The following is a 23,246-nucleotide window of genomic DNA, read 5'->3' as shown; positions in this document are numbered from 1 at the left end:
TTTTTAGAAGCAAGAACATTCGCTGAGAATTGAGTTGAATCTATCTCGGTGGTCTTGGTTGAAAACGGCAAAATAAACTCGTATTCGCTAGCATACAATATTACTGGATAAAGCGAAGTAATGTATAACTTTAAAAAAAAAAACTTAATGGAAAAGATGCATATTTGTTACGTTTGCATTTTATAATTATTATACGTAGCTATCAGCAAGCTTGACACCGTTCAATTATGTTGAAGTCGGACCGAATCGAATTCTTGTTTCCTTTTTTTTTTTACTGACTTATAATACGATCAGACTCTCGTGTTCAATTTCTTTCTGTACTAATTTTCATACGTCGTAATGCATCGAACTTCCAGAATTAAACAATGATAATTGAGTAGACTGTAAGCTAGACTACTGTACGTATTCGATTATCACAGTGTACGCAAGACTAACTCTTGTTTTATAATTTCTCTTTGTACTGAATTATAATTTCTCAATATACATTGAACCGAGAGAATTGACTGATATCAATAATTACTATACCAAACTATTGATACTGAGATTGCAGTGTAAGGTAAGCTATATTAGAGATATGATTTTTTCAACAAACGATGGTATTTTGGAACCTATCCCCATCCAAAGTAGGGCAATATGTTATTGTTATAATACAATTAAGTTTGTTCATACTTACCTGGCAGATATATATACAGCTGTATTTTCTGAAGTCCGACAGAATTTAAAAATTCGCGGCACACGCAGTGGGCGGCCAGGTGGTAGTACCCATTCCCGCCGCTGGGAGCGGATATCAGGAACTATTCCATTTTCTATTCATATTTATCAGTGCCACTGTCTCCTGAGGGGAGGTGGGTGGGCACTTTTAATGTATATATATCTGCCAGGTAAGTATGAACAAACTTAATTGTATTATAACAATAACATTTTGTTCATGAAACTTACCTGACAGATATATATATAGCTGAATCCCACCTTCGGATGGTGGGAAGAGACAGAATAGGATTTTAGGGAAACTAAATTAAGTAGATGATATACATCTTGGTTCCTGACCTGTTAGCATAGCCGACTTCGTGATTACTGTCACCAAAGTCTGCTTCTGCGTTACTAGAGTTGCCAGCGAGGTAGAGACCTGTAATGCTGGTGCGCTCTAGATGATCTGGTCAACGGGGGCGTGACCACAATGTGACTAGGACCATATGGACCAGTACTTCTGAGGGCACCGAAGCTAAAACCACCACCTGACCTAACCTATCAAAGTTAGTTCCATAACTTACCTAGGCTAAAGAAAGGAATGCGCCTCAAGCGACCAACCCTTCAAAGTTAAAAGCACACCTATCCCTTTTCTATAGGAATAGGATTCGTGTTGCTTCCTGCACCCAATAATATATCTACGGATATGTATGGTCCTAGCGACTTACGGATCTGAAATGTCGTCTTCACATCCCGTCGGGAGTGGAAGCGAAACACAGAGTTGCTCGCTAAAGGCGTGGCACTCGGGATGTTACTGAGTGTCATGCTCTGTTGAAATGCTTCCGAGGCGCGCCCTCATCTCTTAGCATTCATATTAAGAAAAAAAATCTCAAATCTTTATGCAAAACATAATGAATGAGACCTCTAAAAGAACTCCGAACCTCCTTAAAAGAACTTCCTTGGCTATAATGCCAGGGTGTTCTTGGACATGAACCAGTCTGGTCTTTTTACGGAACACCGCAGATTGTCGGGAGTGTGAAGCGAACCCAGAGTTGCTTCGCTAAAGCGTGACACTTCAGGATGGTTACTGAGGTGTCCATGCTGTGTTTGAACATGCTTCCGTGGCCGCGCCCATGCTACCTCTGGATTGGCATTGATTATTAAGAAAAAATCTCAAATCTTTATGCAAACATAAATGAATGAGACCTCTTAAAAGAACTCCTTGGCTATAATGCCAGGGTGTTCTTGGACATGAACCAGTTTGGTCTTTTTACGGAACACCGCAGATTGTCCGTTGACCTTGACTTTCTATAGTTTTATCAAGATAAAACTTGAGACCTACAGGCACAGGACTCTCTAATGCCCTTGCCCAATAATTTGTGCCATACCCTTGGTCTCCAAGCCTTCGGGTCAAGGGTTAGACAGGTTTTGGTTCTTATCAAGAACGGAAGGCTTAGAGGACAGACCGCATTATGTCCTTTAAAGCCAAAACCTCTGATGATGGCTAAAACCTCCACTAACCCTCCTTGCCGTGGCTAGAGCGGTTAGAATATTAGCCTTTCTGGTCACGTGTATTAAGTTCGCAGAAAGGATAGGTTCGAAATGCTTTTGGCATCAGAAACTCAGACTACGTCTAAGTTCCATGCCGGAACCTTTGATCCAGAGATTTCAAGATCTCCACAGACCTCAAGATCGTGAAGCTTTGTTGTTTGACAGAACCGGATCTCTGAGCCTAGAGGCCGTCAACAACATATTTGCATATTCTACAATAGTTAGGACTTCTATCTTATCTCATACTTCATACGGAAAGATAGAACCATAACCAAATTCACAGAGGTCGAGGTGGAGGAACAGTCATTTCCCTTCACTATCTCCAGAAACGGCCCCCTCCGATTGAAAACTGAAAATAGGCAGCACTGCTTTGCCTTGGCCAAGAGACTGCCATTAATCTTGAAGATCTTATCGCTTCTCGATAGTCTGAACGCCTTCAGACTCAGAGAGGAGATATTAGATACTTCACCTAAGTGACGATGTTAGATTACACCGATTCTTCTCGGGCAAGGGTTCTTTCTGGACCAAATTCTCGAATTACCTGACCTCTGTGAATCCAACCTCTTAGAGGCCAACATGTGGCGACTAAAGCTAATCCTCTAGGATCATGAATAAGGGAACAAACTTAAGAGGAAGCTCCTTCGTCTTCAATATTACGAAAAACTTAACGAAAGGAAGCCCTCAATCTCTCCTCACTTACGACATACATCTAAGTGAGGATTACTCAGACGTCAGTAGTTGTTGCCTTCGATCGAGAAGACCCCCACGGACGTGCACTAGTTTAACGAACCTCTTGAGGATCGTTACGTTCCGAGCCCAAGCCCATAACCAATTTTCTCTTCTCGAGCTATGAGAGAGCTGAAAAAATTATCCGAGATGATTTGGGCCACTCGATCCAACCTCACCTCGAGGAACTGGAGAGCCGACCAATTTGGCTTCCAATTCTTTCAGACAATGTGCCAGAACATCTGTTCTCTGTTCGGATGTCTGGCACCCTCTCGCTATCACTGAGGTGATCCTCAAGCCGTTGAGAGAAAATTAGAATTACAAGATCTTTGATGTTATTCCAATTTCTTCGTGAGGAAAATTGTAGAGGTCTGAATTGCTGTTTATTCAGGGAAAACAAGCTTCTCCAGCGAGGAAATGGTCCCCAGCAACTCATCCATTCCCTCAGTCAGCCTGCTTCCTTCCCTAAATAAGGCTGCGCTTTGCATAAGCAGGAGAGCATTATTATAGTGCTATGTCCGCTGGTCAATTCGTTACAGAATGTTACCCGTGCGTAAACCCGCACCTAACAAGTATAAGAGATATCTTGTTGAAATTTTCTAAGTAAAACGGCAGGTATGATCATTCAAGATTACTAGAAATTTCCTCAACCCGAGGCTAAAATCCATGATTGTAGGGCAGAGACGGGGTTTATTAAGCCATTCCCGCAAGGGAGAGAGAACGTAACCAACCGCGCATGACACTGAGCTAGCCGGTACTGCTGCGTATATCACATTCATCACAGTAACAGCAGCCTTGATCATCGTCTCGCACTATGTGCCTGAGTTGCCAGCTACTCCTTTTACGAAGGGATAGGTATGAAATTATCGAGCAAAAGGGAACTCTCAAGCAGGCATATTTAAACGAAACAAATTCGCTAAATACAGAAGCTGAGTTGGTGTTGCAGTTCAATTAGAATACTTCTCGTCTAAGTCGCAATCCGTAGAATAACTAGGATATGCGCCTACCCCTCGGACAATTCAACTGTTTAGTAGAATCATGTCGCGAGGTAATATACGTAGTATAGTTTATAGTATTCTGAACAACGATCTCCATCCTAAATTCTTTCCTTCAAGAAAACAAAAATAAGGATTGGAGATCGACCACCTTCGATCTCTATCAAAAAGAGTGAAGAAGTCTTCCTCGAAAAAAGAAATTGCTTCAATGGTGTGAACAGAATACTATCTGCCATGAGTTGCCAAGCTACCTCCCTTTTAACGAATAAGAATAGGTATGATATTGTATCGAGCAAAAAGGAAACTTCTCAAAGGCAGGTCCGATTTAATTTAAAACGCAAAAACAGAATTCGCTAAATACAGAAGCTGAGTTGGTGTTGTTGTAACAATACCTGAAGAGTTGTTCTTACTCCGAAAACTCTTGGAAGTTGAAGGGAGTGTCAAATAAATACATTAGAACAACAGTTCTTCGGCTTCATATCCGCAGAGGTAAATACGATATGCGGTATATGACTTGACCCATGCGTTAGCAAAATGACGCAAAGATAAACTACGTAAAGTATTGTAGTAATTTGAACATCGAATTCTCTACTACATCTTTCCTCGACGAGGAAGAGAGAAAGAAAGGAAAACGACTGTCCACGTTCTAATGAACGAGACTTTTAAAAGAACTCCTTGACTCTTTGCCAAGACTCTTTTCCAAGAAAAGGGAGTAATATTCGAATAGAGATCATCAGAGAGAACCGAGGATCGAAAAAAAGACCGTTCCAATGTTCTTATGTGATATTGGACAAAAGACTTCCTGGATAGTTCTACAAGTCTTTCTTCTTAACCCCGGATGAGCCTCTGAAAAATGAATTGAGAGCTCTTCCGGAAAGTTTGTTAATGAGTTTATCCGCTTAAACGATAAAAACGTTAAAAACTATGTCAATGAGAACTACCCCATTATGAGGGGTCCCCCACTTAAATGACAATGGGGAAAACGTCCCTGACTTGACAAAAACTATTAGCACTTTGCTAATAGGGGAAAACCCTTTAACATGACCGAAAGTCACCCAGGAATCCAAGTATATAATCTTCCCGATTCTCCAAGAAATCGATGAAGAGGAAAGAGAGATCGAAGAAAAAATTCGGGTATGTCTCGCTAACTCCGAATCCTTTTTAAAAATTTCTGTAAAGAAATGTCCTCAACAGCAAATAAGACGCCTTCAACAAGTCTTTTCTCTCGCCAAAGCGTCCTGACCGAGCTTGTCCAGCCGAAAGCGTCCTCGGGAATGTGTCCACCACCCCAACCAGCCCAAAATAAAAGCGGGTCCGAGGTCGCTGGAGGCGTCCTCAAAAGCAAAAGGTCCATGCTAGGAGCGTCCTGGGGAAAAAGCGCTTCCTGCCGAGCGTCCTGAAAAGCGTCCTGCTTAGCGTCCTGCTGAGCGTCCTCAAAAAAACGTCCCTGATGCTTAGCTACGAGCGTGTCTGAGCAGAGAACACCAAGTCTTCTGAACGACGTTTCAGAGAGGAACTCGTTGAGCGCCTTGATGCATGCAAGGCCCGCCAAGAGGCGTCCTGGCGAGCGACCTTGCCAACATCTCAATGTTATGACGAACCGCGTTTTGCGTATGACATTGAATATTTTTAAGGGACGTCTCATGCGAGTCTCCATGGAGAGCCGCACGATGTCCTGAAGAGTGTGAACACTAAAGGAAGACGTATGGCTTTCGTCTTCCGCAAGGTGCTTGCCGAGCGTCCTGGAGAATGTCTCTACTTATAGGACGTCGAGCACCTCCAAACGGCTTACCTCACGTCTAAATTGCCCTTCTTATGCCGACCAGAGACATAAGTTGTTTGACTGTGCAAAGCAGCTTGCGGCCATCAAACTTATCAGCTTGCTTTTTCGAAGTAAAGCGAACGTTACATAACGTATACGGAGCGCCATGAGGAGAGGAGACGAATATGTCCTTATTACCCAAATTCTTTGGAAATGCTAGCGAGGTTGAAACAGCTCTAACTTCATGAGCGTCACTCGCAGGAGGCTCAAATCACTCTTCTGGCAAGATGAATGAACCCTCCTTAATAATGTATAAGTGATATATACATGAGCGTTCATATACATGAGCGTTCACTCGCAGGAGGCTCAAATCACTCTTGGTGCAAGATGAATGAGCCTCTTTAATAATGATAAATGATGTATACATGAGCGGGTCACTCGCAGGAGGCTCAAATCACTCTTCTGGCAAGATGAATGAGCCTCCTTAATAATGTATAAATGATATATCATGAGCGTTCACTAGCAGGAGGCATCAAATCACTCTTCTGGCAAGATGAATGAGCCTCCTTAAATGTCCATTAGAAAAAGAGCCTGTGCATTCTTCTAAAAGGGAAAATGTGGTCTCTTTTACTCTTTCATCCTCTCGTGACGAGAGAGAGGACGTGAAGCGTCCTCTTCTCTCAAGCTTCTTTAGGGGGCGCGAGTCCTTCCGAGAACTCCAACCCCTGTGTGGGGAGGACGCCTCGGAGGACGAGAAAGCAATCCTTCAATTGAATTCGTGCACGTGCACGATCTTTAGCAGCCTGGGAAGCGTCAACAGGTTCTGCCGAAGGACGCCAGATCGGTGGGGATGCCCCCGTAAAACCCTCTTGCCGGCTTTCGACATGCCCCTCTCCCTGAGTCATGGGGAGTCCGACAGAGGTCCAGGCCTAGAGGCATTATGGGGCCGATCTGACGCCCCCTCCACAACACAAGGGGCACTACACTTCACAACACTGATTGGAGAGCGAGCACTTTAGTCTAAGATTACTTGATGTAATCCTCTAGCAGACAACTCTTCTAGGCCCGTAAGCCATACCACAGGGTTAGGCAAAATAAAATCTACAGGAGGTTAGAAGGTTCATTATTTCTAACTTCTGTTTACTGTGGAGGAAAACTCCTGATTCTAACACGCTCTAAAATGCGTAAATGAATCCTCCTTCTTCCGTAATCAGTCACACATTACACTAATTACCTTATGCAAAGAAAACATGTAAACGTCATATATACTAAGCGAGTGTCTACCGAAAGTTCCGGTAGCCTCACCTTACCGTGCAGACAACAAAGTCTGAAACTAGGCTAACTAGCTTCAGACATCAAATGCAATGAAAAAAATTTACGATAGCGTATGCCTAGCCACAAATCCAAGTTAATAATCGAAAGAATAATTAGGATACTTAAGTGGCTAATGAAGTTTTTCAAAATCCTAGGCGGAGGTCTGTAAACAGTTGTTTACCGACCGGCGACAGAAAAAAATATGAATAGAAAATGGGAATAGTTCCTGATATCCGCCTCCCAGCGGCGGGAATGGGTACTACCACCTGGCCGCCCACTGCGTGTGCCGCGAATTTTTAAATTCTGTCGGACTTCAGAAAATACAGCTATATATATATCTGTCAGGTAAGTTTCATGAACAAAACCTTATTTCAAGTTCAGTGCAGTGAATTTAGGTAATGTGTAAATAAAACTTTGGCGTTAGGTCTATATTACATTGGTTTACCATTAATTCTTATGGAAAATGTGTTTCATAACCGCGATTTTGATATCCACGACCATTTTCGGAAACTAATTAGGCGCAGATTACGAGAGTAGACTATATTACAATCTCATTTTTAAAGAATGGAAGATTCCTTTGTAGGTGTTGTAAAATCAAAAGGCTTTTGTTCTATAGTGGTAGCCTTGAACAACTTCAGATTTGGATGATATAATGACAGGGTCCAGCCAGAGCCTTACTTCTTGCAATAGTTGTATTGATCATTCACATTAAACACTACTAATGATCTTGTCTTTAAGATAAACAAAACTGCAGTGTTCAGGGGTCAGAAAATCAAGTGATAGGTTTGTATATTAGAGTAATTAATTGGATATTTCATATACGGTATATAATTTCATGTAAACCTCACTAGCCACAGTTCTTCATTGATTCTGAGGCTGGGTGAGCCAGACAAGAAACACCACAAATATACACTTATTTTTCACTGATACAATCTACTGCTTTACAAATTATTTTATTTTATTTTTCATCTCATGGCCACACCACTTTCAGAGTCGTTACTTCATTGCTTTCATAAAAAGCAAGTGGGCTTACCCCACTAAATGTAAAGCCTCTTTAACTCTACCATTTTTACTCTTCTGTTGCAAGAAATACAGCGTAGCAGTAATAGGGTGAGGAAGTAATACTTCAAGTAAAGCAGTAGTTTATGCTTCTTGTACTGTACGTAATAGGTTTATATTTATGGAAATGGATTTATAAAGTTCTAGCACCTTATGAAAGTCCTCTTGCTCACCTAAATATTTATACTTGTTGCGTAGGAGATGTTGGATGAATAATTCCCTTTTCTTTGCAGGTAATGACTGCCACCATTTTCTAAAACCTCGGCCAACTAAAATTGCAGCAACCTTACTCAAAGGCCTCAAAACTGCTAACAAGATGGGATTGATATATCGAGGCCTGAAAATATTAAAAGAAACTGCCATCAAGACTCAAGGATGATGAATTTCAGATGTAAATCAGGGTCTTCATGAAGCTGATCAAGAGGTCATAAGAATACAAACAGAGAATCACGGACTGTAGTATATAAAAATGAAATAAGAACTGGAAAAATGTTGAGATAAAACATTTATGAATATTTTAGATCACTATGATGATATACTTAATTGTATAAGAAAAATGCTGTTATGATTTTATTTAAGAATTATCAAAACAGAAAGACTTGTCTGCATGGATTATGAGGTAAGTAGTAATAACTCCCATTGATAAAACAGGCCACTAAGGAGGCCATCTTGTCATTTAATAACTGATATTAGGAATCAGAAGATAGGTACTCATAACAAACTGATGACTTACATTTGCTTTGGAATTACCAACTGTTACGTAAATACCAATAAAAATGGTACATAAGAGTCAAAATCAGAAATACATAATATAAATCTATGTTGACACTTCATTTTCTTCATTATTAATATTATTTTAACATCCATGGACAGGAACATGATTTACCTTTAGTAAATGCAATATCTCAGTAAAGGCACAGTTACAAGAGTAAATTTTCTACAACTTGTATCCGAACTTTCCACCAATTGATTTGTGACTTTAAAAATGATATTGTTATGTTACAATAAAGTTTCATACATACTTACCTGGCAGATATATACAATTAAAGGCCCACCCAGCCTCCCCGCAGGAGACAGGTGGAAGAGAGAAAATATGATAGAAAACGGGGATGGTTCCTAGTCCTGCCACCCAGGGCAGGTCGGTAGATCACCTGACCTACCTGTAGCGAGTGGCGCGAAATTTGAATTTCTGTCGGGGACGACGGAGTCTTAGCTATGTATATATCTGCCAGGTAAGTATGTATGAAACTTTATTGTAACATAACAATATCATTTTCATACAATCAACTTACCTGTCAGATATATACATAGCTGATTGGCACCCTTCGGTGGAGGGTAAGAGACAGCTACTATATGGAATAGACAGGTAAACAACATATGTTGTAGGTATAAATAAAACCTTGGTTCCTACCTGATAGGTGGTAGACTTGGTGGGTGTTTGCCCAGTAGTCTGCATCACCTCAAGAAACTTTAGCGAGATATATGATCTATGGCCAAGAGTTCTTGTGGGTCTGCCGATGGGGTCTTACCCACTTACTCAGCAGAGCCTAAAAGGACTTTGTCAATGGGTGCTGATCCACTTATATGACAATACACCTTATGAAGGAGCACACAACCAATCCCGACCACCTGATCCTAACCATGTGTTAGAACTAAGGATTGTTACGAGTTATCCCCGAACTCGTCACAACAACCGTAACTCAAAAACCACTACGCACACATACATAATTTTTCAAAAAAAAATTATACTCAACTAATTGGATATGACGAGAATTCTCTTATGAACAACATAGACGGCCGCCCGTGCGAGCCTGAATCCTCCATTGTTCGAAGAGATTCTCGACCATATCCAAACAGAAGAACAGTATATACATTTTAAGGATTGGTGTCGGCTCCCGTACCCAGAATCGTATCTGCCGATACGATAGGACCCTAGAGAAAAGCACTTCTCATACGTCACACGCACGTCTTTCAAGTAATGAGATGCAAATACTGAGTTGCATCTCCAATATGTCGTATCTAAAATGTTTTTAGCGACATATTCTTATAAAACGAGAGAGACGTCGCAACCGCTCTTACTTCATGAGCTTTTACCCTCAGTAGTTGTAATTGTTCGTAAGGACAGACCTTCTGAGCGTCCGTAATGACGTTTCTTACAAAGAACGCTAGAGCATTCTTGGACATCAGTCTTGTGGGGTCTTTTACCGCGCACCAAAGACCTTGTCTAGAGCCTCCCAACTGACGCTTCCTCTGAAGATAGAACTTCAGAGCTCTAACAGGGCATAGAGACCTCTCTGCTTCTCTGCCTACGAGACTAGACATTCCTTTGACTTCGAATGTCCTAGGCCAGGATTCGTGGGGTTCTCGTTTTTTCGCTAAAAACAGGGTCTTAAACGAGCAAATAGCCGAGTCTCCCTTGAATCCTACTTTATCCTGCAGAGCTTGTAACTCACTAATTCTTTTTGCCGTCGCTAACGATAAAAGAAATAGGCATTTTCTCGTTATGTCTCTAAATGATGCCAGATGCGGAGGCTCGAATCTATCCCGAAGACAGATTATTTTGAGGACTACGTCCAAGTTCCAGTTCGGAGGTACTGGTTCCTTAGACTTTGGAAGTCTCAAAAGATCTTACGAGATCGTGGAGATCTTTGTTATTTGCCAGATCTAAACCTCTGTTCCTGAATACAGCCGAGAGCATACTTCTGTATCCCTTTATTGTGGATACGGCTAGATGAGACTTTTATTCTCAGGAAATAAGATCAAGAAATCAGCAATTTCCGCTATAGAGGTAGAGGAGGAGGACAACTTCTTGGTTGGCTCTACACCACCTTCTAAAGACCTCCCACTTCGACTGGTATACTTTCGTAGTGGAGGTTCTGCGAGCTCTCGCGATCCGCGCTTGCCACTTCGCGAGAAAAGCCTCTCGCTCTGACAAGTCTTTCGATAGTCGAAAGGCAGTCAGAGCGAGAGCGGGGAGGTTTTGATGGTACCTCCTGAAGTGTGGTTGTTTGAGAAGATCCGTCCTTCCTGGTAGGGATCTTGGAAAGTCTACGATCCACTCTACCACCTCCGTGAACCATTCCTGGGCCGGCCAAAAGGGGGCTATTAATGTCATCCTCGTCTCTTTTGACGCCACAAACTTTTTCACTACTAACCCCAGGATTTTGAATGGGGGAAAAGCGTAAACGTCCACTCGAGACCAGTTTAGCAGGAAGGCGTCTACCATAATCGCTCTTGGGTCTTCCACGACCGAGCAAAACACTGGTAGCCTTTTTGAAATGTATGTTGCGAAGAGATCCACATGAGGAGTTCCCCACAGAGACCAGAGATCGAGACATACTTCCTCGTGCAGAGTCCATTCTGTATGAAGGACCTGGTTCCTCCTGCTGAGCCTGTCCGCCCTCACATTCCTTGCTCCCTGTACGAACCTTGTCAGCAGGGAGATGTTCCTGTGAGACGTCCAAAACTAATAGATCTCTCGTGAGTTCGTAAAGGAACGAGGAGTTGTGTCCCTCCCTGTTTCCGAATGTAGGCAAGTGCGGTGGTGTTGTCCACGTTTACTTGCACTACCTTGTCTCTCACCAGAGGTTCTAGGCTCTTCAATGCCAGGTGTACGGCGAAGAGCTCTTTGCAGTTTATGTGCCAGGACACCTGTGCTGGTTCCCAGGTGCCTGACACTTCCTCTGAGCCTAATGTCGCTCCCCAACCCGTCTCCGACGCGTCGGAGAACAACACTAGGTCTGGGTTCTGAGTTCTTAGAGAGATCCCTTTGTTCTCTTCCAGAGGTAGCAACCACCACTGTAGGTGTGCCTTTATCTCCACTGGAATGGGAAAAACGTCCGACAGTTGTCCGGTTTTCCAGCTCCAAGACTTCTTGAGGAAGAATTGAAGTGGACGGATATGAAGTCTTCCCTACCGTGGGAAGAACTGTTCCAGCGAGGAAAGCGTCCCCAGAAGGCTCAACCATTCCCTCGCTGACGTTTGAGTTTCTCTAAGAAGAGAGAGATTATCCTCAACCCTTTTGCGGTTCTCTCTTGCGAAGGAAAAACTCGAAAACCCCGAGAATCCATCCGAATCCCCAGATAGACTAGGTCTTGTCTGGGGGGGGGTCAGCTGAGACTTCTCGAGGTTCACCAGCAATCCCAACGCCTTGGTCAAATCGAGAGTTAACTTTAGGTCCTCCAAACACTGTCTCTCCGATCTGGCCCTGATGAGCCAGTCGTCTAGGTACATAGAGACATTCACTCCTTTGAGATGAAGAAATCTCGCCACATTCCTCATCAGGCTTGTGAAGACCTGAGGAGCTGTGGACAGGCCGAAACACAAGGCTCTGAACTGAAAGATCCTTCCCCCGTCATGAAACGGAGGTACTTCTTCGATGAAGGGTGGATCGGGACGTGAAACGTAGGCGTCCTGGAGATCTAGAGACACCATCCAATCTCCTTGTCGTAATGACGCTAGGACTGAAGCAGAAGTCTCCATGGAGAACTTCTCCTTCTGAACAAATTTGTTCAAGAGAGCTGACGTCTAGTACTGGTCTCCAGCCTCCCGAGGCTTTCGCCACTAGAAAAAGGCGATTGTAAAACCCCGGGGAGTTTTGATCCAGTATAGTTCTAATTGCAGCCTCTTGTCCCACATTTGTTCCACCATCGTCGAAGAGTATCCCTCAGCACAGGGTCCTTGTACTTGGCTGATAGTTCCCTTGGTATTGACGTTAGGGCGGAGAGTATTCAGGAAAGGGATACGATATCCCTTCCTTATGATATTTAGTGAAGACGCGTCTGCGTCTATCAGTGTCCAGGCCTCCACGAATCCCAGGAGCCTGGCACCTACTGGTGTTTGGAGGAGAAATGTTTCATTTTCCCTTTTTAAAGGGACGAAAGGCGGACCTACCTCTCTTCTCTGGAGCCTTCCTTCTTGCGGGAGGTCTGGAGATCGGACCACCTCGAAAGGGCTGCATAGAAGTGCTAGGTTCTTTCTTGGCAGAACTAAAAGCAGGTTTTGTTCTTCTTCCTAGCTGACTGCGTCAGAAGATCCTGCGTCGCCTTCTCAGTTAAAGAGTGAGCCACGTCCTTCACTAACTGAGAAGGGAAACAAATAGTCAGATAGAGGTGCATACAGTAGAGCTGCCTCTCTGTGCATGCGAATACTGCCTTTGTTAAGAAGGCCCATACACCGTCCTTTTCTTTAAAAGACCTGTTCCAAATAATGAAGCGACTTCAACAGATCCATCCTGTACCGCTTTGTCGATGCAAGACAAAATGCATAACAGGGCTTCAGGTTCGATTCCCTGTGAATCGTGAGCTTTCTTGGACATCACCCCAAGGGACCAATCTAAGAAGTTGAAGACTTCCAATACATGGAAAAGTCCCTTGAGGAGATGATCCAGTTCTGAAATACTCCATGTAATCCGAGCAGAATTAAGACTAGGACGCCTTGAAACGTCAACTAACGTCGAAAAGTCTGCCTCTGTTGTATGAAGGGAGAGACGATACCCATATCCTCCCCGTCTTGTACCATATGCCTCTTTTCCCAGCTAACCTGCTGGAGGCATGCAAAATACTGTCCTGACTAAGTCTTTCTTCGACTTCATCCAGGAATCTAAGGCGTTTAAAGCCCGCTTCATCGAGATGGTGGGCTTCATCTTCAGAAAAGACGAAGGCTTCTTCGCCTTCGCACTCGAAAAGAGCGAGCGCGGAGAAGGAGGAGCAGCCGGAGTCAACTCGTCTCCGTATTCCTCCAAAGCAGGGTAGTCAACACCTTATAGTTCGACAAGCCCTCTCTTCCATGATCGTCATCATCCGAGTTTTGCTCCAACTCGTGATAATCCTGAGTTTCTGTTCTCCTTTCAGAACTTTCCTCTTCTGGAGGAGACAAACTCCTGATCGGAGAGGGGCTAAGGGAATGAAAGTCTTTCCTTTTTCGTTTTGATCGACTTGGAAGGCGTCACAACCTGCGGCTTCTCTCGCGCTTTAGAAGACGTCTTGTATGACGCTTCCCGCTCTCCGAGCGTCATATATGACGTCTCTTGTTGACGTCTTGATGACGCTTCGCGTCTGGAAGACGCTTCGCTCTCTAAGGGCTTCCTACTCGGCGTCACAATCTTGGACGGAGCGTCACGTCTAAGATCCGCTTGAAATGACGCTTCACTTCTCAAAGACGTCTTTCGATTCTCTTGTCTTACAACCCTCTCGTCAGCCCCCGTTGTTCTCCGAGCAGGAGCGATGAGGACGAGACTTCTTAATTGGAAGCGTCACGTCCTTCCGACGGGCGCTAACACTCCCACAAGAGATGAAGTGTTCCTGAACCGCCATAATTATCTTTCTTGACGCTTCTCCTACATCTAGTGCATGACGCCTCTCGTCATCACTCGGGGGAAAGAAGCAGATGATGGGGTACTTCCTCATAAGCGTCAGGAGACGCTGACGCCACCTTCGCCTTCTTAATAGCAGACGGGGCGTCATCCGAGAAGCGCTCTGGGCTGGAATCAATGTCTTGCTTCATATGACGCTTCATCGGTCTCGATAAGTCCGACTCCTTCCATCCCTCTGGTTTAGGTGAGGGAGAAAAGGGTAGAGGACGGAAGAAACAACTCCGCGAAGGAACCGCTTTTTTTCTATAGCGCCCTTGAGCTGGCTGCCATGAAGCAGAGCTAGCTGAAGGGACGTCTGACCGTTGGGGATTCCCCACGACCTCCTTAAGGCTTTCGACTTTCCTTCTCCTCTGGGCATGTGAGCTTGGAAGAGGTCTAGGCCTGGGAGCGCCGCAGGGACGATCAAACGCCCCCTCCACAACACTGATGGGACTCACTTCACTAAAATGTTCACTATCACTAGCCTTACCTTTCGAGTCCGCCATCTTGGACTTCATGTCTCGAATAGTCGCTTTCAGATTGGCGATTTCCGATGCCGAATCCGAAAAAGACACTCTGAGAATGAGATTTATAGGGAGAACAATCTACAGTAGTAGGGTTAGAATTATCCGTGAAAGGCTCAATAGGCCTTGAATTCACACCTTTCAGTCGTCTAACTCTATCCCTCTCTAACTTCTTCAAATAAGAAGTCAAAGTCTTCCATTCTTCTGCATTCAAACCCTCGCATTCCTTACAAGTGTTAATAGCAGAACACTGAACCCCCCTACATTTACGGCATACAGTGTGAGGATCAACCGAAGCTTTCGGTATCCTCACCCTGCAGCCTACATTCACACACATTCTCACACTCACATTAGAATCAGACATACTGAGAAAAATCCAAAAGAGTTATTCCAAAAACAGTCCACAGTAGCGAATGCCAAAAACACGATCCAAATACGTCACCAAAAAGCCGAAAAAAAAACGTTGATCAAATGTTGAAAAATGAATCTTAAGTCAGGCAGGTAATAACAAACAATGTTGATTACCACCGGCGACAGAGAAAATATGTAGAAAACGGGGATGGTTCCTAGTCCTGCCACCCAGGGCAGGCCGGTAGATCACCTGACCTACCTGTAGCGAGTGGCGCGAAATTTGAATTTCTGTCGGGGACGACGGAGTCTTAGCTATGTATATATCTGACAGGTAAGTTGATTGTATGAAAATCATATTTTTAATATAAACCCATGTATTAAATTGCCTAATCCCTGGGTTGATAGCTCCTTAGAACATTGCAAAAAATTCAAACAAATATGCCCCCCAGGCAGCAGCAGCAGTAATTACATTACCCATATGTTGTCGAGGTTAACTACAAGAAACTCAGGGGCAGAAGTGGGCACTTTCTGTTATGTCAACTGAAGTATTTGTATAAAAAACTTAAGATATTATTTTTAAAAAATCTTATTTTTAACAGAACCTCATTAATTCACATTTACAAAATGACAATTTGTCGAAAATTGCATTTTTCCTAACTATACAAACCTGAGGTCCTTTAACAATAGGAAGGTAACTAGCGGCAGCTGGAACGGTTGTAAGCTTCGAACAAGGGAGTTCGGTAGTTAACTGCTTGACCGACAGTGCGCGCGCAGTGCGGCTGGGAGGTGAAGAATCACTTTTGCTTTAGGCCCAAGCAAAAACTGCAGAGTGAGGGGTGGCATGAGGTGGGACTATATGTAAAGGACCTCAGGATTGTATAGTTAAGAAAAATGCAATTTTCGACAAATTGTCATTTGTTCCGATACGTAATACAAACCATCGGTCCTTTAACAATAGGAAGACTCATTTCTTGGTGGGAGGAATTTGAGTCTTTGTGAACAGACTGGTGTTCGCCCAACCTTGGAAGCCTCCCTGGTCGTAAGAGCGAGGGAGGGGCTTGGATCCCTCCCCGCTCTTAACGACCAGGGAGGCTTCCAAGGCTTGGGGCTACCCCATTTCTTTCCCCCCCTCCTCCCCTCCTTCCCCCCCCCCCCCCCCCCTCCCTTCTCCTCCTTTCCCTTCCCCCTCTTTCCTCCTTTTTTTCCCCCCCTCCCTCTCCCCCCTTCCCCCTCTTTCCCCCCCCTTCCTCCCCCCCCTTTCCTACTTTATCCTCCCTTTCGAGGGAGGGATCCAAGCCCTTCTGTCCGATTGATCGGGGTGTGCACCGCAGGATCAATGGTCAGACCTCTGGACCAAGTACTAAGAGAGAGGCAAGCGTATCTCTTCGTACCAGCAAGCAAGAACATGTTCCTGTTTGCAAGATGCAAAATAAAGTTATGGGTTTGTCTCTTGTTGGCTTCCACTTCCCCCCCCCCCCCCCCCCCCCCCCCCCCCCCCCCCTGTTGGGGGAAGTGGTGGATATTCGCTCCCATCCCTAGTGAAAGGGATAGGATGGGGCTCTGTCGAGTAGCTCACCTGCATCTCGTCCTAATCCAGCAGGGTGACGACCATATCCCTCTACCAACAGGTAGAGGGGGAGAAAAAGATGGGAAGAGGAGCCAGTCACACACTCATTCACTCATCCATTCTTACAGTCACACCAGGACTCGATGCTGTTCAGCCTGCGAGGGTCTGGGTTCGCTACACAACGTGTTGAGCAGCCACCACAGGTCCCAAGGAAAAAGATCCAAGGACCTGTGGGCAATATCCCGAAGGTAGAAGGAGGTGCATGTGGTCTGGTTGGACCAGACCCCTGCCTTCAGTACCTGCGCCACGGAGAAGTTCTTGCGGAATGCGAGGGAATGTACTTCTTCTAGGTCATCCTGGTGCTAACGAAGAGGCGTCAACACTCAGCCTGAGGTGTCGAGTTTCTTCAGATAGCACCGTCACACCCTCACAGGACAAAGCAGCATCTCCTTCGCATCGAAGGCGGTGAAGTCCATTAGGGAGGGGATTGTGAAGAACTCGAACCAATCGTCAGGGACCAAAGGGTTCTGAGTCTTCGCTACGAAATTCGGTACGAACTCGAGCGTCACGGATCCCCATCCCCTGGATGCTTGACTTCGCAGTTAAAGTCATGGAGTTCCCTCAGGGGAAAAGAAAGGAATAGTCGCATGACCTATCCCTCTTCTCGACTTCGGTGATGTCCAGTACCCATACTGGTCTATCCGTCTGCAGCGAAGTGTCTTGCATTCTCGTATCCCAATGCAGCGAAGTTGTTCTTCTCGGTAGTGGATAGGACACTGACACTCCATGGTGGGTGTCGATGTTATGGGTACTGTGACAAGCCATTAGGACGAAGTAATGATTGATCTGGAAAAACCGAACTAAGTCCACAGCGTAGTTCGTAACTGACTCGGGCGCTCTGACAGCTGCCGACTGACTGTGTTCAGTAGTGAGGCAAGTTGTCCAAGCATCCGAGTAAGTCACGTGACCTTCGCCCTTTAAAGGGTTATGCCGAGAGACCAAACAAATAGATAATTTGTTTGTCACCGATGCCGGACGGCGAGGTGATGATTCTCTTAAGGCATGTGTCCAACAGGCGAAAGTCAATTGCCTTCTAGAGACTGAGGTCCCTGAAGGCAAGACATTCTCATAGTAGTTGAATCTCAGCTAAGGAGAAACAACACTATGTGAAGACGAAGGTGGACATTGAATGCAACCTACGTCTTCACAGCCGAATCGAGAGAAGGATTCTCAAGATTCTGAACCTGTGCTTACAAATGACTGAGAACGCTAACCGCTATTTCATTGCTGTCCGGTGAGGAGTCGTAGTTGCAATGAAAGCAGGGCGTTTTCAGTAATGAAAACGCAGGGAAGTACTGCCTGAAGAACTGCTTCTCATGGGCTGAACATTTGGAAGTAGAGCTGGCAGGTCAGGGAGTAGGCGATGTCTTGCGATACATCTGTTAATTCGGGGTGAACAATGAACAATTGCACACCTACGAATACGAGATATTTTGAAGACAAACTCAGATGTCTGCAGAAATCATTCCGCATTATCGCAGTGCGATGCAGCGGGAGACTAGTACAGACTTCTGTTACCGTGCGGTAAACAGAAAGATGAAAGAGTCCAAGAGATATCTCTGTTGAAAATACTTGCAATGTCGAAGGCGATGAAATCGAGCGTCACAGCAGTAGATGGTTATTCATGTATGCGAGAATCCCCGTTAATCAGAGACCTAAGTCCGTAATTGTTGGGCAGAGATACGGTTCGGTAGTCAATCAATGCAGGGGAGAGAGAGACATAACCGACCGTGCATCTCGGAGAGCCAGCTGGTACTGAGCTGCCTATCGGGCAGTTCAATACACAGTAGCTCTCGCTGGCTCGTCATCCTGAGTTGCCAGGTAATCCATTCCACGAAGGAATGCGTTCGGCTAGAACCATCGAGCAGAAAAAATACGCTCGAGCAATTATATTTAAACAAAACGGTTTTCGGTAAATACAAAAGCTAAGTTGGTGTTGTCGTGACAATACCATAAGTATCTAAAATTGAAACTGGTAACTCCTGGGAGGTTGCAGGCAGCCCCGAGTTGTAGTTCAATTAGGATTAGTCGTCTCGGTCACAATCCGTAGAGTTAACTACGGTATGCGGCTACATCCCGGACAATTCAACTGCTTAACAGAATCATGTTGCGAGGGTAATATACGTAGTATATTTGTAGGTTTCTGTACAAAGACCTCCATCCTAAATTCTTTTCCATTCGAGGAATGAGAATAAGGATAGGAAGCCGACACCCTTCATTCTCTAATCAAGAGAGTGAAGGAGAAGTCTTACCCGAAGGAAAGCTTCAATGGTGATAACAGAATATCGAAGACGATAGTTCAAGCCAAACTGGATGTTCCCGTCCGTTCTTCTCTATCCTAGGGTTGGCCGCCTACTGTGAGATATTCTTCCTTCAGCAGCAGTGCTTCTTCCGAGCGCTAGAAATTCCAGGAATTCGAGCATTCGGCGAGTTTCCCAATAATCTTAGTAACAATTATCCAGGATTCTCATCTAGCCCACTCTGGACCGTGGTTTCGCCCAAGTGTCTGCAGATCGTAAAAATACCGATACTTTGAGAGTGCTAGAAATTCCAAAGAATTCTAAGCGCTCGGCGAAACCCCCACCGAATTCGTCAGCCGATCATCGGTTGGTGGTCCTCCCGATTCCCGTAGGAATCGAGGATGGGGCAGGATCCTTCCTCAACGACGGGGACTTACGTCCGGTAGGACCCGAAGGTCCCCCCCAGGAATGCAGTCTCCAACGTGGAATCCTACAGAGAACACTCTGCAGGATCCCTCCCCTTTCCCTCGTAGCCGTAAGGAGAGAGGGAATGGGGGAGGAATTGGATACTTGCTCGCCTTCCCAGCAGAACTAGCAGTTGGAGAGGCAAGTACGAGCAGCCATCACCTTGAATGCGTGGTCCAGACGGACCGTCACGTGAACAGCGGTGATGGTCCCTCCAAGAGTCTGGGAAGCGTCATCCGTCCTTGCCAGCCCCCCCTACCCTGATGCTCCTACCCTTCCTACTAGCATGCTAGTAGGCTGGGAGGACTGCAGGCGATCACCAACCAACGGTGGCGATCGAGCTGCAGGTCTGGACCAGCGGCTTCTTGTGGAGAAAGCTGGACCAAGGAATGTGTCAGGGGAGCTGTTATGAGAGCTCCTCCCCTGCCTACCAGCAGAACCGGAAGGCTGGGAGGACTGTGATGATCATCAACCACGGTGATGGTCGAGTTGTTGGTCTGGACCAGCTGCTGGTCTGGACCGGCTACTGGTCTGGACCAGCGGCTGGCGATCATTCCCCGAGGTCGTTGTGCTGACGAATCAGCACAATGACCTCAGCAAAATTCCTCTGGATCTCAGGAGTGCTCGCATCTTGAGGAATAGGATCATCAAGCCCTTCCAGCAAGAGCGATTCCCGAGACCCTCCTTCTTCAGAGGGAGGAACAGCGGCAGACCGCTCCCAGTCTCCTCCTGCCACTTGCGCATACACCTGGTCGATCCGAGGACCGTGCCTGGCACGTACGATGTCGTGGCGGGATCGTGGGGGGGCGCGCCCCTCACGATCACTCATTGTTATCTCGCCCTTCCTGGTGTAACCTGAGGAAGTTGGAGGAACAGGAGAGGAAGACCTGACGCGCCCCCCTCGCTCACCAGCAGAACCGGTGTGCCTGGGGGACTGCAGGCGATCGCCAACGGTGGCGATCGAGCTGCAGGCCTGGTTGTGCCGCTCCTCTGAGGCGAGTGGCTGGACCGAGAACAGTTCTCACGGCGCGTCGAACCGTTGGAACCAGCCTCGGCTGCGATCGAGGGGACCTCTTACCAGCCTCCGACCGTGGTAGGTCTAGGACCGTCACGGCAACCCTGGGAACCAGCTGGTCGCTACGAGAGCGATCGCTGGTCTAGCGAGAGTCACCTGAGCGGCTCTCACCAGCCTTCTGCTCCGTGCTGCGGTCCTGGTGCCGAGCGAACTCTGGCGTCAGAACTTTGGCTGTGCGGGAGACCGTACACTCGGAACCTCTCGCGAACGAGAGGCCGAGCCGGAACCTGGCTTAGCGGCAGCGCTGCTAACACCAGGCGAGGAAGTACCAGTGTTAGCCGGTACCCCTCTGGTCCCCGTCTTCTTCTTCCTTGCGGAAGGAGAGACGGGCCCTGTTCCCGAAGGAGCAGGAGGACCAGCAGAAGGACCCCCCTTCTTAGTGGGGGAGGAGGCAGCCTTCTTCTTCTTCGGCTTGGGAGCCTTAGAAGTCGAAGGGGAAGAGGCGGCAGCGGACGACAAAGAAGATGATGAAGACGACGACGACACCTTCCTCCTCTTCTTCTTCTTCTTCGTCATCTTTCGCAAGACAGTCGTCAGATCCTCCATCCAGGACGGAGCCGGGGCAATTGCTGAAGCAACACGGCCCGGCTGCACCTGTCCGGAAGGACCTGCGTCTGGGCAGCAACACCGTGGACTGGAACGACGTGGGCAGGAGCGGGAACAGCGGGAACAGCAGGAGCGGCAGGACCAGCAGCAGAAACAGCAGTAGCGGCAGGTATGGCAGGCAAGTCAGGTAAACCAGGAGGCTTAGCGTCAGCCAACGACATCCTGGGTACCGGCGGCAGGTCCAGGGACGAGCTCTTGGGGAAGCGGAAGTCTGGTCGCGGCAGCACGGCAAACCCAGGCGGCGGCGGCACGCCCCCCCTCGGTACGGCGATCGGCCCCTGCACAGCGGCTGTAGGTGAGACAGACACCACATGCGGCGAGTAAACCAGGTGAGAAGGGGCGGCGTACCCTGGAGTCGACAAGTTGGTTGTCGTCGTGGTCACCGCTCCAAGGGACCGCACCAGACCCCGCCAAAAAGTGAAGCAGCCCCTGGACACTCGGCACGCCCTGCAGTCCCAAAAACGCCCACACCTGACCAAGGTCATCCCTCACGGCAGAAGCACCTGTGGAAGCAAAAGTCGGGTAAGTACTAGGAGGAGTTCCCCCTCATGCGGGGGGGGCGAGCTCCACCCCGAACGAACGGAAGACCCCAAACAAATGGACGTCGGGTAACGAGCGCCCTCCTCTACGCTCGACGGGTCAGGCGAAGAAGAAGGGCAGGAAAGAAGACAAAGAATCGGTTACCAAGGGAGTCGCGGGAGAGCTTTCCGACAACTTCTTGGCAGGCCTTCACTCTTCCCGCTCCCACATAACACCCACTGCACCACTGACCAAAACACGGCTCGGACCGAGAGCCTTCACGCCCTCAGCACCGAGCGCAAGTGCATAAGGATCAAATCCCGGGTATGAGCGGAAACCTTGATCCATAAAGAAAATAATACATGAAATGAAAAAGAATACTGCATTTACCATTTCACTTCACTTCACACGAAAATAAAAGGCTCGGGCCGAGAGCATTCACGCCCTCGGCACCGAGCGCAAGGGCATAAGGATCAATTCCCGGGTATGAGCGGAAACCTTGACCATAAAGAAATAATACATGAAAATTAAAAAAGAATACTGCATTTAACCATTTCACTTTCAACTTCCAACACGAAAATAAAAGGCTCGGCCTAGAGCATTCACGCCCTCGGCACCGAGCGCAAGGGCAATAAAGGAATCAATTTCCCCGGTTATGAGGGGAATCTTGATCCAATGAATATTGATGCAATAAAAAATAATAATATATGAAAATGAAAAAGAATCCTGCATTTACGAATTCACTTTCACACAAAAAGGGCTCGGGCCGAGAGCATTCGCGTCCTTGGCACCGAGCGCAAGGGGGAAGGATCAATTCCCGGTTATGAGCGGAAACCTTGATCCAAATAATGAATATGATGCAATCAAAATAACATATGAAAATGAAAAGAATACTGCACTTGCGATTTCACTTTCACACAAAATAAAAGGGTAAGGATCAATTCCCGGGTAAGAGCGGAAACCTTGATCCATAATGAATATTGATGCAATCAAAATAATATATGAAAATGAAAAAGAATACTGCACTTGCGATTTCACTTTCACACAAAATAAGGGCTCGTGCCGAGAGCATTCGCGCCCTTGGCACCGAGCGCACAGGGCAAAAATATAAATGAAAAATGAAAAAGAGTACTGCACTTACAATTTTCACTTTCACACTTTCACCCAAAAATACACGGCTCGGCGCTCCCGCCCTCGGCACCAAGCACAAACGACTTGGGGATCGATCTCAGGAAAACACTCAATTTTCCACATTTACGAACCTCAACCCCGGCACAGTCGTCGGGTAATAGGAGGCGCGGAGATTACATCAATCCTTGATCCATAATCATAAATAAACAAAGTGTATATGAAAAATGAATATGTGTACTTACAGTTCACTTTTACACACACA

The 23,246-nt window shown here is 46.3% G+C and overlaps 2 protein-coding genes across 2 annotated transcripts in view; one reads left to right on the top strand and one right to left on the bottom strand.

The window, feature by feature from the left end:
- LOC135216161 (metalloendopeptidase OMA1, mitochondrial-like) overlaps nucleotides 1-8,472 on the bottom strand; it is a 58,001-nt gene extending 49,529 nt beyond the window's left edge. Inside the window, exon 1 of the mRNA XM_064251277.1 lies at nucleotides 8,268-8,472. Within this exon, the coding sequence (XP_064107347.1) occupies nucleotides 8,268-8,457 (190 nt within the window). The 5' untranslated portion in view covers nucleotides 8,458-8,472. The remainder of the gene's footprint in view (nucleotides 1-8,267) is intronic.
- A 229-nt stretch (nucleotides 8,473-8,701) lies between these two features.
- The window catches only part of LOC135216633 (mediator of RNA polymerase II transcription subunit 4-like), a 70,226-nt gene continuing 55,681 nt past the window's right edge, over nucleotides 8,702-23,246 (top strand). Inside the window, exon 1 of the mRNA XM_064252016.1 lies at nucleotides 8,702-8,713. Coding sequence (XP_064108086.1) covers nucleotides 8,702-8,713 — 12 coding nt within the window. The remainder of the gene's footprint in view (nucleotides 8,714-23,246) is intronic.

Source organism: Macrobrachium nipponense, chromosome 6 (assembly GCF_015104395.2).
Source record: "Macrobrachium nipponense isolate FS-2020 chromosome 6, ASM1510439v2, whole genome shotgun sequence".
Lineage (NCBI taxonomy): Eukaryota > Metazoa > Arthropoda > Malacostraca > Decapoda > Palaemonidae > Macrobrachium > Macrobrachium nipponense.
Note: the sequence above shows the minus strand (reverse complement) of the source record. Positions and strands in the feature narration are given on the sequence as shown.